This window comes from Taudactylus pleione, unplaced genomic scaffold, assembly GCF_031769625.1.
Source record: "Taudactylus pleione unplaced genomic scaffold, aTauple2 ptg000173l, whole genome shotgun sequence".
Lineage (NCBI taxonomy): Eukaryota > Metazoa > Chordata > Amphibia > Anura > Myobatrachidae > Taudactylus > Taudactylus pleione.
The window spans coordinates 571,387-588,641 of NW_028284575.1; the positions used below are offsets into that span (position 1 = coordinate 571,387).

General features: G+C 46.2%; 1 protein-coding gene across 1 annotated transcript in view; it reads right to left on the reverse strand.

Moving 5' to 3' along the window:
- ESYT3 (extended synaptotagmin 3) overlaps positions 1-15,175 on the reverse strand; it is a 101,833-nt gene extending 86,658 nt beyond the window's left edge. The window contains exon 1 of the mRNA XM_088475483.1: positions 14,566-15,175. Within this exon, the coding sequence (XP_088331609.1) occupies positions 14,566-15,096 (531 nt within the window). The 5' untranslated portion in view covers positions 15,097-15,175. The remainder of the gene's footprint in view (positions 1-14,565) is intronic.
- Between the last annotated feature and the right edge of the window lie 2,080 nt (positions 15,176-17,255).

Consider the following 17,255-nt stretch of genomic DNA (forward strand, 5'->3'; position numbering starts at 1 on the left):
CTGTTTTACGAGCGCACGATTTCCGACCGCAATGACTGGCTCGCGCATGCGCATTACGACCCATACGCATGCGCAGTTTTGCGAACATCGCTCAGAGCGAACGAGCGGCCGCTTACGAGCGGCTCTGAATGAGGTCCAGTGTTCGGCTTTACAACTTCAAACATCATAGTAAAGCAACAGGTGTAAAGTGTCACTGTTACTGCAGGAATAAAATGCCATCAAAAGGTAGAATTTCTGTTTTTAATGCAGTTATCAAGTACTTTCAGGACAGAAGACACAACTGTGATAAATGTTGGGGACCTGTTCACTTTATAGGCTTCTACTTCATCAATGATCTATCACATTCTGGACACGAGGAACAATTACAGACGTTCAGCAGAGACTTAGTGACTCATTCCATAGTGATTATTTAATGACCCGTGCCATGTGCTTATATCACGTTTAAGAATAAATCGCAGGTCACATGGCAATGACGGGCACAGGAGTCTGCAAATGTTAATTTAAAAATGACTTATATAGTGAGCTCATCAATAAACTGTAATATCTGCAGTCTACTTTCATCCAATTATCTGGATGTCTTCAGTACCTGTGATCTTACACCATCAATTATATCAATCACAAGAGCTGCATTAATAATACACACACACCAGGTACATTACAGCATGTTTATGCAGCTCAGACCTGGAATATATCGTAATAAGACATTTATTTGATATGTTTATCTGGCTGAGCCTGAAATAAATTCAGTATAATCGCGATGATTCCTCCTGGACGGTCGCACCTTCCTGCTCAGCAGACAAATATGATAATAGCGACAGCACAAAGTAAAAAAACATACGTATCAACCTGGATTACAGCAATAGTGTAAACATGTAAAAGTCAACTCGCCTTAAATGTACATCATATAAAGGGATTAATGACCGAAGGAGAGAAAAACAAGTTACACAGAAGCAAAAACGAACAGAAAACGCCACAAAACAATGAAAGATGGATACTAGGACGAAAGCATAATGATAGGATGTCTTATTTGAGTCTGAAATGTTAACGCATGGCAGCCTTGCTGCCAACATACATAGTGCTTTAAATAGAATCCTTTCTGATTCACAGTATGACCAATACATACTAGCCTACTTTTGAAAAAGCATTTCAGGGAGATTGTGAAAGCAGCACCTATGAATGCGGTGGTAAAGTGGGCGTGTCCTGCTACATCTGAGAGGTATATCATAAAAAAGTGACTTGCATTCAAATGTAAATGAGCCCCAAAGCAGATAGTTAAGCTGCATACACACACAACGATTTTTTCAACGATTATCTTTAAACGATAATCGTTTGAAAAAAATCGTTTACTTACTGAGTCAAACGATGAACGATTATCGTTCATGCGCGTTCACGTTTGTAGTTTGTAGTTCAGTCAGACTTGTCAACGATTTTCATTAAGTTAATATGCAAAAATCGTTTGTAGTGCAAAAAAATTAGTGATGTCACTAGTGATGTCAGTGGAGAGCTTCTGGCTCAGACAGAGCCAGAAGCTCTCCGGGGCTTACGACAAGGGAGACCCTACCCTAGGGTCTCGTCGTAAGCCCCGATGGTCGCGATGGTCTCTGACCATCGCGACCATCACCCGAGTGGTCGTTAGAGCTGTGGGTGTTAACCCACAGCCTAACGACCGCAACAGAGGCGGGCTGTCAGAATGCAAGTGGCCGCCCAGTTTCTGAGCGACCGCTTGCATCCTCCGACCGCCTCTGAATGAGGCCCAGTGTCTCTGGGAACTACCACTCATTCCCTTAGTGACACAAAGGGGTTCAGTCTGAAAGGACATTCATGCAGCAGCAATTTGTGGGTGCAGCCGAGTCAGAGAATGCTCATTAATCTGTACACTCATCAAGCGTATTATGAGTAAGGGGAGGCTCTGAGTAAGGAGATGCACAACAGAAGACACAAAGTAACAGGAGGTACTGACTAAGAAGAGGCACTAACGGGAGACACAAAGTAAAAGGAGGCCCTGTGTAGGGAGAGGTACTAATGGAAGACACAAAGTAACAGGAGGCACTGAGTAAGGAGAGGTACTAATGGAAGACACAAAGTAACAGGAGACCCTGAGTAAGGAGAGGTACTAATGGAAGACACAAAGTAACAGGAGGCCCTGAGTAAGGAGAGGTAATAACGGAAGACACAAAGTAACAGGAGGCCCTGAGTAAGGAGAGGTAATAACGGAAGATACAAAGTAACAGGAGGCCCTGAGTAAGGAGAGGTAATAACGGAAGACACAAAGTAACAGGAGGCCCTGAGTAAGGAGAGGTAATAACGGAAGATACAAAGTAACAGGAGGTACTGACTAAGAAGAGGCACTAACGGGAGACACAAAGTAACAGGAGGCCCTGTGTAAGGAGAGGTACTAATGGAAGACACAAAGTAACAGGAGGCACTGAGTAAGGAGAGGTACTAATGGAAGACACAAAGTAACAGGAGACCCTGAGTAAGGAGAGGTACTAATGGAAGACACAAGTAACAGGAGGCCCTGAGTAAGGAGAGGCACTAACGGAAGACACAAGTAACAGGAGGCCCTGAGTAAGGAGAGGCACTAACGGAAGACACAAGTAACAGGAGGCCCTGAGTAAGGAGAGGCACTAACGGAAGACACAAGTAACAGGAGGCCCTGAGTAAGGAGAGGTAATAACGGAAGACACAAAGTAACAGGAGGCCCTGAGTAAGGAGAGGTAATAACGGAAGACACAAAGTAACAGGAGGCCCTGAGTAAGGAGAGGTACTAACGGAAGACACAAAGTAACAGGAGGCCCTGAGTAAGGAGAGGTAATAACGGAAGACACAAATACCCCTTTCACACATACAGCAAAAACCCAGCTTTTTGCCAGAAACGCACATGGACCCGGGTTTATTGCTACATGGGAACAGAAATGACCCGAGTCTGCTCTGTACCAGGGTCGGGGACTGAGACCCAAGACATAACAGGGTTGATAGACCTGTGTATTTCCCGGGTATTATATCAGAAAGGGGTTAAAGTAACAGGAGGCACTGCGTAAGGGGGACACAAATTAACAGGAGGCACTGAGTCAGGAGAGGCACTGACAGCAGTATCACCAGCTGTGGGTTGACAATAACAGGAAAAGCAGGGAAGTACTTAGGAGGCCCGAGAGCAGAGAAATCAGAGGTAATTCCTCACATTCCTGGGTACACCTGCCTAATTCCAGTGACTCATTCCCCAATACTTCCTATGCATTACCCTGTCACGCTCACATAGATCATGCTGAAGTCACTTTCTGCTCCTTACATCCGGTGCACACAGACATTTGTGGGCTAAACCAATATATGTAAATCAGGGACTTCACAGAGGTATGAGGCATCAGGTGATGTCAATGGTTCCTAGTCAATTATAGCTGCATTTTCATTAATATTGGTTATGGCCCAAAACGCATACACTGCAATGATGGATCCATAATGCCGTAGAATGAATGCTGCTTAAATATAATAAATGATATATTAGAATGATATTTAGTCATTACATAACATTAAATTATGTGGGGCTAACACATAAATCTAAGTACATAAGCACATGTGACATGAGTTCATCCATGCTGTACACATAGAGTTTCTGCTTGGTGGACTTGTAGTACAGTAGTTCTCAAACTCGGTCCTCAAGACACACTAGAGCCCCTTTCATACTTACATCTAAATCCTGGGTTTTTGCACATGAACGCGCATCAACCCGGGATTTAGGTAAGCGTAAATGCAAACAACCAGGTACCAGGGGTTAAAGTGGGCAAGAACGGGGTGGAACTGGGTTCCGTCACCTCTAACGGTAGTTCCACCTCCACCAAGTCCCTGCAGAGAGATCCCACAGACTGAGAGCCACATAGGGGTAAATTTACTAAAGTGAGAGTATTTAAAAGTGAGTTTTAAAAGTGATGTTGCCCATAGCATCCAATCAGATTCTAACTATCATCTACTAGAACACAGATTCTCACACTCGGTCCTCAGGACCCCCCTCCCAAACAGTGCATGTTTTCCATGTCTCCACACTGAATCAAGTGAAATAATTTGCTCCACCTGTGGACCTTTTAAAATGTGTCATTGAGTAATGATTACACCTGTGCACCTGCTGGGTGACCTGCAAAACGTGAACTATGTGGGGTCCTGAGGACCGAGTTTGAGAACCACTGTTCTAGAAGGTGCTAGTTAAATGTTAAGTAGAATCTGATTGGTTGCTATGGCAACATCACTTTCTAAAAACTCTCACTTTAGTAAATTTACCACTCACTGTCTGCCTAGGGAGCCTCAATTTCTTCATAGAAACCAGCATATAGGTAAGGAAAGAATCAAGCGAAGGTAATACATAGGGGTTGCAAAAACACATTGGGCATCCAAGTGACATAGACTAGTTTGTGGGGACCCCATAAAAAAAACTCAGAGGCACGGCAGAATAATAACACTGATGATATGGAAAAAAATTTTTTTTTAAGTGATCTAACATTGTTGTCTCAGCTGATGGCAGAAGTGCTAAAACAATGTATATGACACTATCTTAGCCCCCAAAGCCTGCTTCTGGGCTTGTTTTGGCATGTCAGACTAGCGTGGTGGGGGGTGGGGTGTAGGCGGCGGGAGAGATGAGTTCCACCACCTCTCCAGGACCACTTTAAGCCCTGACCGTGACAAAGTCCTAAGTCCCGGACCCTGCTCTTTACCAGGTTTGGGCTGAGACCCGGAAAATTGCCAGGTTGATAGACCGGGCAATTACCCGGCTCTTATATCTGAAAGCGGTATAACAGTCCTGGTTTTAAGGATAGCGATTATGCACGCAGTCTCACTTCGATCATATGCTAATCCTCTGCGGACGCTATGCTGCCGCAGCACAACATAAGGATGCTTAGCAAGACTGCGAAACCATCGGCAACATGGGAGTACCATCGCAGCCTCACGCACACTTGCACAGGCTCTGACCTTACTCAGGAATTGCTAACCTTCCGGTACGCCGTGAGAGCTCAGGCTGCATAGGGGAGCGCAGTGGATAATTTATGCACGCCCCTGCAACGGGTTCAAACGCACTGGCACGCTTGCCTTTCGCCGAGCACCCCCTGTCACCACCCCCAAACGGTACTTCCTGTCAATCACTCTGCGATGGGTCTGAGTAGTCACTGCGATCGCAATCCCGATCACGGTGGCTGGTTCACATGCGGAGAACGCAACAATCGTGCGGAATCGCAGTTGCGATCCTTGCTGAATCAGGCCTCGAGTCTGAAAAGCACCTGCTGTAGCAAATGTAATTACCGCGGTTGGATTTACAGAGCTCATTTTACCAAATTGCTTTCTTCTGATTTCCCCACTTACTAGACTATTGTACCAACCTGGGCTGGATGTGTTAACTGATTAATGGCCAATTCATTATAACTTATCACTTAGAGTTCAGCCTGTATAAGTCAGAGGCTGCAACCAGCATTTCATATTGCTCTAATCAAATATTTTCCCAATAAATCGTCCTTCCCCCAACTGGTAGAATCAGAGAGACAAACAGGGAGAAATGGGCGATGAAACTTTGTTAGCATCGGTGCCCGGACAGTGGCCCTGATTCAGAGCCGGACGCTCTGACAGAGCGCTCGCTCTGAATCAGGGCGTTTTTTATTTTATGGAGCGGCCTCCTGGCCGCTCGCATAGCTGTGGGTGACCACCCACAGCTATAGCGAGCGGCCATGATGATGGTCAAGACCATCGCGACCATCGAGCTTGCGACAAGACCCTTGTGGTAGGGTCTCGTTCCCGCAAGCCCCGGAGAGCTTTCGGCTCAAACAGAGCCGGAAGCTCTCCCACTGACATCACTTGTGATGTCAGTAGGGCCGCCCCCAAACGGTAGGCGTTCCTTCGGGAACGCCTCCGTTAGCCCGGCCACGCCCCCGGTCCGCCTACCAAAGGGTGCGAGCTGTCACTCACCATCGACAGCTCGTTGTGATCGGCAGACCGGCATGTTCGGGCAATGATTGATGTCGGAAACAACCAGCGGGAGCGCTCATCGCTGGTCGTTTCCGACATTATAGTGCTCGATTTGTACACGATTAATGAGAGATTGCACGATTACGATGTCGTAATTGTGCAATCGCTCATTAATATCGCCTAGTGCAGCGGTTCTCAAACTCGGTCCTCAGGACCCCAAACAGTGCATGTTTTCCAGGTCTCCTCACGGAATCACAATTGAGATATTAGCTGCACCTGTGGAACTTTTAAAATGTGTCTCTGAGTAATGAGTACACCTGTGTACCTGCTGGGTGACCTGGAAAACGTGACCTGTGTGGGGTCCTGAGGACCGAGGCCCTGATTCAGAGCCGGACGCTCTGACAGAGCGCTCGCTCTGAATCAGGGCCGGTCTTATTTTTTTTTTTTTAGAACGGCCTCCTGGCCGCTCGCATAGATGTGGGTGACCACCCACAGCTATAGCGAGCGGCCAGGAAGATGGTCGCAATGGTCAAGACCATCGCGACCATCGGGCTTGCGACGAGACCCTTGTGGTAGGGTCTCGTGGCCGCAAGCCCCAGAGAGATTTCGGCTCTAACAGAGCCGAAATCTCTCCCACTGACATCACTCGTGATGTGAGTGGGGCTACCCCCTAACTGAGGCGTTCACATGGGAACGCCTCCGTTTGGGCAGCCACTCCCCCGGCCCGCCCACCAAAGGGGGCGAGCTGTCACTCACCATTGACAGCTTGCCCCCTTTGTTGCGAGACCCGGAGCGACGGAGTGCCTGTTGCTATTCGGGTCTTGGCATGCTTCCAGCGAGCCCACCTTCGACCCGGTTGCGAGCGCACAGCGCTCTGTAGCAGACGTTACCATTTATTGAATGGGAGACTCTTACATGCAGAAAAGTATCATCACATTCAGTGCATATGACACCATGAGAACTGTAGTACTCCAAGACGTTATCATATGACCCGGCTCATCATCTATTCTTTCATTTAATATTATTACGGAATAATTGTCCCTACAAGGAACATTCCCACTTTATAGGAGAATTATCTGTTTCCTACACGTGAAGGCTGGGCGATGTTCCCTGGAGTTTACCTGTGCATTTTGATTAGGGATGGCCATTGGAACAGAAATGTCACTGCAAGGTAACCATCGATGGTTGTTCTGTGTATATGCCCACCCCTATGGACACCACTTTCGGGTGCCCGCTGCTGAATCTAACTAATGCAGATCATTGGATGCTTAGCAGCCACTGCAAACCTGGCATCGAGTGGTTACTTACCATCGGCTTCCTATGTACATCCCTAACACAAATCATGGCTTTGTCGTGTAATGGGGGTCATTCACATGGATGCAGTTTGCTCTGTGTTTTCCTTTAAGTTTCGCAAGACACATAAATCTAATGCAAAAAGAAAATGCAACCAATGTAGGGATGACTGGTCCCAATGGATAGGAACAACGGAGGTGGACAGTCATCTGTGTAAGCAGGGCCGCCCTGAGAAAACTCCCACCAGTTCTCCGAGGGGCATGACAAAATACGTTGGGGAATGGCCACATCATATTGTGACTATCGGGCACCCTATATAGATACTGCGGCAGCATGACACTGAAGGGGCATTATTGCACCATCTTTGTACAATGATCAGGGACACAGCGGGGACCTCACTGTTCTGTATACGAAACCTGTTCTTGCCCGGTGTCTGGGATGAGATAAGATTTACTGGGGAATATTGGGGAGGGAGGCGGGGGACGTGTTACGTTGACCCCAGTGTCAGGTGCAATACGTGTCTCGGGTGCAACTGACGCTATTCTGCCTTGCCACTAATATTAGCGACTGTGGGGCTAATTCGGAGATGGACTCTAATGACGCAGGTGCTCGCGTCTTTGTACACAGCCGCTGTGCAAAACTACGTAAAAGCCGCAGGAGGCATCTTTGGTAAACAGACGACCACTGCAGGCTACTGTGCACCCGTAGATGCAGCACCGGATCAATTGCATGAAAATTGGACACCTGAGTAATCGTCAGATTACGCAGAATGTCCGGTAAAATTGCACTGCTGTGGCCAGTAAACCCCCCCCCACCACCACCACCACCACCTTTTTCTGGAATGCTGCCGTTTGCTGCCCCAAATGCCAGCAGCGTGTCAACTATGCTGCGGCTTTTGGGGCATTATGAGCAACATTGCAGGGACCGGATCAGCACATGCGCAGAGCAACGCCTGCGCGGTTCTTCAATCATCGGAGATTTACGTAAACAGCGCAGTTCCGGGAGTCTCTGAATCAGGTCCTGTGTCTCTTTCCATTTATTATTGAATGCACCATATACAAATGATGTTACTATGTCTGTAAGGTCCTGAAAGAAATATCACTATAAACAGTGAGTTGTGATGTCATTGCTTCCAAGCAGTGACTCTGATGCCCTCATCTCACGGTTCATCAGGAGAATGGGTATATTATAAAGGATATATATTATACTATATATAGTTACAGATATTAGAAGTTATCTCAGACCTGTATATATGGTGATGTCTAATAGCCATATAATGTACCGTAGGGAGTGCATCCTATTATCCCACATAACACTGTACAATCCCTCAAGCTTTATTCATATTGCAGGTTAAAGTCCCATTATTATGTATAAAGACATGTAAACACACGAATGCACAGCGTTATATGGGATCAGAATCATTGATCCCGAAGTATTTGGCAGACGCGCCAATGAGCGCATCAAAAATCATAGTGTAAATGAGCCCCCAGTAGAAGAATAATATGCGCAGTAAAGAGCGTAGGGATTTGCATTTATTTTTTACTAATGAAATACAAAAGCAATAAGTAAAATGTCTTCCCCACATAAACTATTAATGTCTGGATGCGGAGAGGACGACAAACCGGTACTGAATGCATATATTCGCCGATTCGCAAAGCTGTACGCTTCTTTGCAATGCTTCCACCCTATCTGTACGCTAGGTCTGATCCTCCTTGTCATCAACATGATCAATGCACACCAGCCAAATGATACGCCAGGATCCAGACGCATTATTGCTCCCGACCATCTATGTGTAGCCCGTAGCTGCACTGGCACGCCCTCTATTACGCCCTCTCTGCGCCTGCGTTACAACACTCCATTACTGCCCTGTTACACCTCTTCAGTCACAAGTGTGGATGCATTTGAAATGTGAATCGCACTGCGCCGCATGTACTTGTGTGCGATTGGTTCCGGAGTATGAGTCTGTGCACGCAAAATACGCTCTGCGCAGAGGCACGCGTACAGCTCAGCGCCAGGTCCCAAATGTCAGGGTACAGGGTGGCAGAGGGGGAAGGGGGTATGTTTTTGTTTAGCCATCTGGAATTGCTGCTGAACCTGTCGCCTTGTTATGTAGAGATGTAGCTGCTATAACGCGGAGAGGGGACGCAGCATATACAAACCGCTGTAAACACGCTGCCATCTGCGGACTGAGGGCCTGATTCAGACCTGTTCGCTATATGTGTGCGTTCGCAATCGGCCCGATGTTCTGTGTATGCGCATGCGCATGCTTCGTTCTGCGCTTGCGCAAACTACACACTGCGATCGCAACCCTCTCGCTCGCCCAGCAAAGGCAGCCCAGGGTAATGATTGACAGGAGATGCCGTTTGTGGGTGGTAACAGGGGCAGGACACTAATAATGGGGGGTTGGAAATGCGAACGCGGGCGTGCCTGAGTGTTTCAACGCCATTTTAGAGGCATGCATAAATAACAGGCAGCATCATAGTACATGTCACTTGCCATTTTTTTACACTGATTTCCTCGCAGTGCTTGCGGTAGGATAAAGCTACGTCAAGCACTGCGTTCACATCCGGTGGTGCTCGATGTACCAATGTTTTAATACACTTCCTGGAGATGACGTGCGCTGGGGGCGGCTCTGCCTGTGCGATTGGGCGTACGCTCAGACAAAGTGGCAGCTCGCTAAGACATGGTGGGCTTATGCCTTGGCGAGGGTTCGCTTCCCGTGGCGTCACTTTGACAAATTTGCATACGCATCCAGCGAGCATACGCAGATAGTGAGCGGGTCTGAATCAGGCCCTGAGGCCTCAGGTAAGTGCTCAACACTAAAGGCACACATCCACTAAGCGATTTATTTGAGCGATTGAACGTTAACGATATCGTTATCGTTCATAAACATGTCTTAAACGACCAGCGATATGCGCACTCCCGCAGGACATTTAGATATCGTCAGATTCAGCATGTTTGCAGATGATTGATGAGCCTGCACTGAACGACTGCTCGGTCAGTGCAGGCTCATCACAGACTGACAAACGACTGAACGATTACAATGTCGTAACCGTGCAGTCGTTTGCATATCTTCTAGTGGATGTGTGCCCTAACTTTGTGGGAAGAGAAAAGAAAGTCTGGACCCATGGTGCAGTAAATGTGACTTATATAGATGCTATAAAACACCAGAACCTTAAAAGTAATTTATTAATCTACAGAAACCTAAGGAGACACGTATACAGGTCCTGCCCTACTGTCTCCAGCCAAACACTGCACAACAAGATGCAGGACGGGAATGTGCATGCACTTAGGCTGTATGTACCCCCTTCCTCCGTTAATTAATTATGTTTCCCTTTTTCTTGTGAAATATATACGAGCTTGCAGCTCAATGAAACCTCAAGTAAGACTCCATTGCATGTCCCATCATTTCTGTATCTTCATTATAGTGCAGATTTGCTCCCTAAAATTCAGTCCTGCATCAGGAAATCTCTGGCGATGGGGTTATGTGGGTTCATTACTCCACCCCATTCTGCAAAGGGCACCCCAATATGCGGCATACCCCCGTCTCTCGGGAGAGGCTAAATCCTGCAGCGCCCAACTCTCTCCATCCTACCGTATATATGTAGCACAAATCTGGATCCACTGCGGGAGATCACCTTGACGTTTTGCAACTTCTAAATTATATTTTTTCATCCGTATTTGTCAGCCATGTGAGTTTTGGAATAAGTAAGAGGTCTATGTAATAATGTTCTGTAAACCTCCGAGACATCCACATTTATTAGACTAATGGAAGCTGAGGTCTGCATCCAATGGGACAAGTTCCTGTGCGATTATATGGAATAAGCCTTGTTGCTGGGGAGTCTCACTTTCTCATGCATCTGGGTGGGGTGCAGGGAAAAGTGTTATAACTTCTTATTACCCAGTGCTTATTACACAGAAGAGTAATAAAGATATTATCTAACCCTCAGTAAATATTCCACATACCTTGTAAAAGAACTTAGGACCGGGGGACCTGTGGCACCTCCCAAACTTATAGAAGGTGCAAAACTTTGTCACATCAAAATTCCAGTAGTGATCCCTCTCCCAGCTATAATCACAGGTGATACAGAAGACCCCACATGCATTGTAGCCCCAGGACCCCTAATGTCTGCTATTATATATCACATATACAGTATGTATGGGGGGCAGTGACTGATCTCTCTCCCAGCTATAATTACAGGTGATACAGAAGACCCCACATACATTGTAGTCCCAGGACCCGTAATGTCTGCTATTATATATCACATATACAGTATGTATGGGGGGCAGTGACTGATCTCTCTCCAGCTATAATTACAGGTGATACAGAAGACCCCACATACATTGCAGCCCCAGGACCCGTAATGTCTGCTATTATATATCACATATACAGTATGTATGGGGGGCAGTGACTGATCTCTCTCCCAGCTATAATTACAGGAGATACAGAAGACCCCACATACATTGTAGTCCCAGAACCCGTAATGTCTGCTATTATATATCACATATACACTATGTATGGGGGGCAGTGACTGATCTCTCTACCAGCTATAATCACAGGTGATACAGAAGACCCCACATTCATTGTAGCCCCAGGACCCGTAATGTCTGCTATTATATATCACATATACAGTATGTATGGGGGCAGTGACTGATCTCTCTACCAGCTATAATCACAGGTGATACAGAAGACCCCACATACATTGTAGTCCCAGAACCCGTAATGTCTGCTATTATATATCACATATACACTATGTATGGGGGGCAGTGACTGATCTCTCTCCCAGCTATAATCACAGGTGATACAGAAGACCCCACATACATTGTAGCCCCAGGATCCGTAATGTCTGCTATTATATATCACATATACACTATGTATGGGGGGCAGTGACTGATCTCTCTCCCAGCTGTAATTACAGGAGATACAGAAGACCCCCACATACATTGTATTCCCAGGACCCGTAATGTCTGCTATTATATATCACATATACAGTATGTATGGGGGGCAGTGACTGATCTCTCTCCCAGCTATAATTACAGGTGATACAGAAGACCCCACATACATTGTAGTCCCAGGACCCGTAATGTCTGCTATTATATATCACATATACAGTATGTATGGGGGGCAGTTACTGATCTCTCTCCCAGCTATAATTACAGGAGATACAGAAGACCCCACATACATTGTAGCCCCAGGACCCGTAATGTCTGCTATTATATATCACATATACAGTATGTATGGGGGGCAGTGACTGATCTCTCTCCCAGCTATAATCACAGGTGATACAGAAGACCCCACATACATTGTAGCCCCAGGACCGGTAATGTCTGCTATTATATATCACATATACAGTATGTATGGGGGGCAGTGACTGATCTCTCTACCAGCTGTAATTACAGGTGATACAGAAGACCCCACATACATTGTAGTCCCAGGACCCGTAATGTCTGCTATTATATATCACATATACACTATGTATGGGGGGCAGTGACTGATCTCTCTCCCAGCTGTAATTACAGGAGATACAGAAGACCCCACATACATTGTAGCCCCAGGACCCGTAATGTCTGCTATTATATATCACATATACAGTATGTATGGGGGGCAGTGACTGATCTCTCTCCCAGCTGTAATTACAGGAGATACAGAAGACCCCACATACATTGTAGCCCCAGGACCCGTAATGTCTGCTATTATATATCACATATACAGTATGTATGGGGGGCAGTGACTGATCTCTCTCCCAGCTATAATCACAGGTGATACAGAAGACCCCACATACATTGCAGCCCCAGGACCCGTAATGTCTGCTATTATATATCACATATACACTATGTATGGGGGGCAGTGACTGATCTCTCTCCCAGCTGTAATTACATGATACTACTACCTAATATTATATATTATATGCAGTTAGATATTCCATTCGTACACAGTCATTATCACTGTGTACTGAGGCATCCCGATTGTCTGGATATTGACCGGATCCAGTACTAAAGGTGGCCACACACATGGCGATCTGCACACGATCAGCCGATGTGTACGATTTGCGTACGATTTCCCTTGAAACTCTCCCCGGCAGCTCTGCACACGATCTCCACACGATCTGCACACGATTTGGTGTCCAATCTTCATACGATCTCTCCTGCATCCAGACTGGCACAGTGCATCGCCTCCTAGATTGTCAGATCTGCCCTACTGCATGGCAGATCTGAAGATGCGATGTACGACCAGCTGGACACGCATCGCATCATGATCGTGAGTGGGGACTCACAATTTACTCAGGATTTGGCCATATTTTACACGATCTGTCGTTCCAATGTCTCGGAATCGGCCAGATCGGGTAAAATATCACTATGTGTGTGGCCAGCATTAGGGATATGGGCATCAAAAATAATCCAAGAATATAGAAGGATATTTATTTATGTATCAAAATCCATAATACTTTACATATGTTCTCAAGTACATGTATAGCCGAAAACAATCTCTATACTACAACTTCCCATATACTGTAGGTGTATATAGTAGGTGTACACAAGTATTGCTTACATGTTTATACTGCAATGTGTGTGTGAAACGAAATAATGTTTATTGAGCTCAACAGTTTGATCAAAGTGCTGCTATTTGCTGTTATGCTCAATAAACATGATTGTGTGATTTATGTGTGGAGTGTCGTCCTAATGACTTTTAGAACACTTACCTCTGGCACTCATACCAAGCTAAATGTAACAATGGCGTGCCCCACCTCTATTTATATATATATATATATTTATATCTGTGACTATATCATACTTATATATGTTATGACACTGCCCATATGTGTTAGTGTGTATACACTACAGTAATACTATGTTGTGTGACAGATATGAAGAGCACTCTCTTGTCCCATTAGAGCTGTGGGATGTCCCAGCAATGTTACACTGTATCTATCAGTCCCTCAGTAATGTGACACTATGTAAATACGCTAATACATACACAACAGACATCATATGGAATCCCTGACATGTACACACATAGGCTATACACATTGTACTCTGCTACATGTACATTTGCTATTAGATGTGTCAGTGACCACAGAGACACCTGATGCTTTCCCTGATTACACAGTGACACATACAGTAACCAGTGATGGGGCTGATATCACTGATGACTATTATTATTATCAATGATCAATCATCATTATAATAGTAGTAGTAATAAATAATAATAATAATAATAATAATAATAATCACCCCCAGCATGTTACACCATTATCACCCCAATATGTCTATAAACTCTTCTCACCCAAATTTGCCAGGGAGCAAAGTTACACCCCTAAGTCTGCCACTCACCCAGGCCGGCAGCTGGTGGGCGCTCAGCCCGCGGGTCACCTCCTGGCTCTCGTTTTCCAGCAGGTCCCAGGCTGACCGGAGTCGGGCCAGTTTCGATCTCTTGTTTCGGTTCCAGAACATCCAGAGAAAGAGCCCGAACATGACCCAGGTGACGCTGAGCCCGAGCCGCCCGCACACATAGACCGGCAGCAGGAGGAGCACCACCCGGCACAAGGGGCGAGCCAGCCCGAGCAGCTGCGGCAGCGGGTCACCGGGTGCGGGGACCTTGGGGTCAGCGGGGGGAGGCTGCCCGGGAGGGGGGGCGGCGGGGGGCGGCTGCCCGGGAGGGGGGGCGGCGGGGGGAGGCTGCCCGGGCGGGGAGTCACATTGTTTCGGGGCACCCTGGTACATGTCCCTCGGCTGCGGGTCACCATGTTTGGGGTCACTCTGGTACATGTCCCTCGGCTGCGGGTCACCATGTTTGGGGTCACTCTGGTACATGTCCCTGCGCTGCCGGTCAGCCTCCGTGCTCTGCTGCTGATGTCTCCTCATTGCTGGGTGTCCCCCGTCATGTCGCCAGGGATGCCCGGCTCTGAGTGACCCGCCCGGGCAGCAGCTCCAGGTGACACTCACCCGCTCCGCCCATGACACACCCGGCCGGGAACACCCAGGGGAGGGGACAGAGCCTCATACACTGCACTGTATGGAGGAGACAGGTGTAATGCGGCCCTAGGGAACAGGGGGGTTACCCTAATGTGCTCTACCCGGGGGGTCAGGGGGGCACTTCTCAGAGGAGTCCTCCCTCATTATTATATAACACTATAATAATGGCTGTAATATTCATTATTACAGTATTAGTTTATAACAATATTTATAAAGATGATGATGATAATTATTAATATCTCATTATTATACCACATATATCTATCTATCTATCTATCTATCTATCTATCTATCTATCTATCTCCTATCTATCTATCTATCTATCTATCTATCTATCTATCTATCTATCTATCTATCTATCTATCTATCACAGATCTATCTATCTATCTATCTATCTATCTATCTATCTATCTATCTATCTATCTATCTCATATCTCTATCTATCTATCTCATATCTATCTATCTATCTATCTATCTATCTATCTATCTATCTATCTATCTATCTCATATCTATCTATCTATCTATTTATCTCATATCTATCTATCTATCTATTTATCTCATATATATCTATCTATCTATCTATCTATCTATCTATCTATTTATCTCATATCTATCTATCTCATATCTATCTATCTATCTATCTATCTATCTATCTATCTATCTATCTCATATCTATCTATCTATATATCTATCTCATATCTATCTATGTATTTATCTATCTATCTCATATCTATCTATCTATCTATCTCATATATAATGCAGAGTGCATCACAGTGAGAGCCATATAATGCAGAGTGCGTCACAGTGAGGGACATATAAAGCAGAGAGCGTCACAGTGAGGGCCATATAATGCAGAGTGCGTCACAGTGAGGGCCATATAATGCAGAGTGCGTCACAGTGAGGGCCATATAATGCAGAGTGCGTCACAGTGAGGGCCATATGATGCAGAGTGCGTCACAGTGAGGGACATATAATGCAGAGTGCGTCACAGTGAGGGACATATAATGCAGAGTGCGTCACAGTGAGGGCCATATAATGCATAGTGCGTCGCTGTGAGGGACATATAATGCAGAGTGCGTCGCAGTGAGGGACATATAATGCAGAGTGCGTCGCAGTGAGGGACATATAATGCAGAGTGCGTCGCAGTGAGGGACATATAATGCAGAGAGCGCAGCAGTGAGGGCCATATAATGCAGAGTACGTCACAGTGAGGGCCATATAACGCAGAGTGCGTCACAGTGAGGGACATATAACGCAGAGTGCGTCACAGTGAGGGACATATAACGCAGAGTACGTCACAGTGAGGGACATATAATGCAGAGAGCGCAGCAGTGAGGGACATATAAAGCAGAGAGCGTCACAGTGAGGACATATAATGCAGAGTACGTCACAGTGAGGGACATATAATGCAGAGAGCGCAGCAGTGAGGGACATATAAAGCAGAGAGCGTCACAGTGAGGGACATATAATGCAGAGTGCGTCACAGTGAGGGACATATAATGCAGAGTGCGTCACAGTGAGGGACATATAATGCAGAGTGCGTCGCAGTGAGGGACATATAGAGCAGAGAGCGCAGCAGTGAGGGACATATAAAGCAGAGAGCGTCACAGTGAGGGACATATAATGCAGAGAGCGTCACAGTGAGGGACATATAATGCAGAGAGCGTCACAGTGAGGGACATATAATGCAGAGAGCACAGCAGTGAGGGACATATAAAGCAGAGAGCGTCACAGTGAGGACATATAATGCAGAGTGCGTCACAGTGAGGGACATATAATGCAGAGTGCGTCACAGTGAGGACATATAATGCAGAGTGCGTCGCAGTGAGGGACATATAGAGCAGAGAGCACAGCAGTGAGGGACATATAAAGCAGAGAGCGTCACAGTGAGGGACATATAATGCAGAGTGCGCAGCAGTGAGCACCATAAAACACAGAACAGTGATCAGTGACCCACATATAACTTATAACACAGATAATATAAACACACCCCTTACACACATACACATAAAATGAATATACCCCCCCACACACATACACACTACAT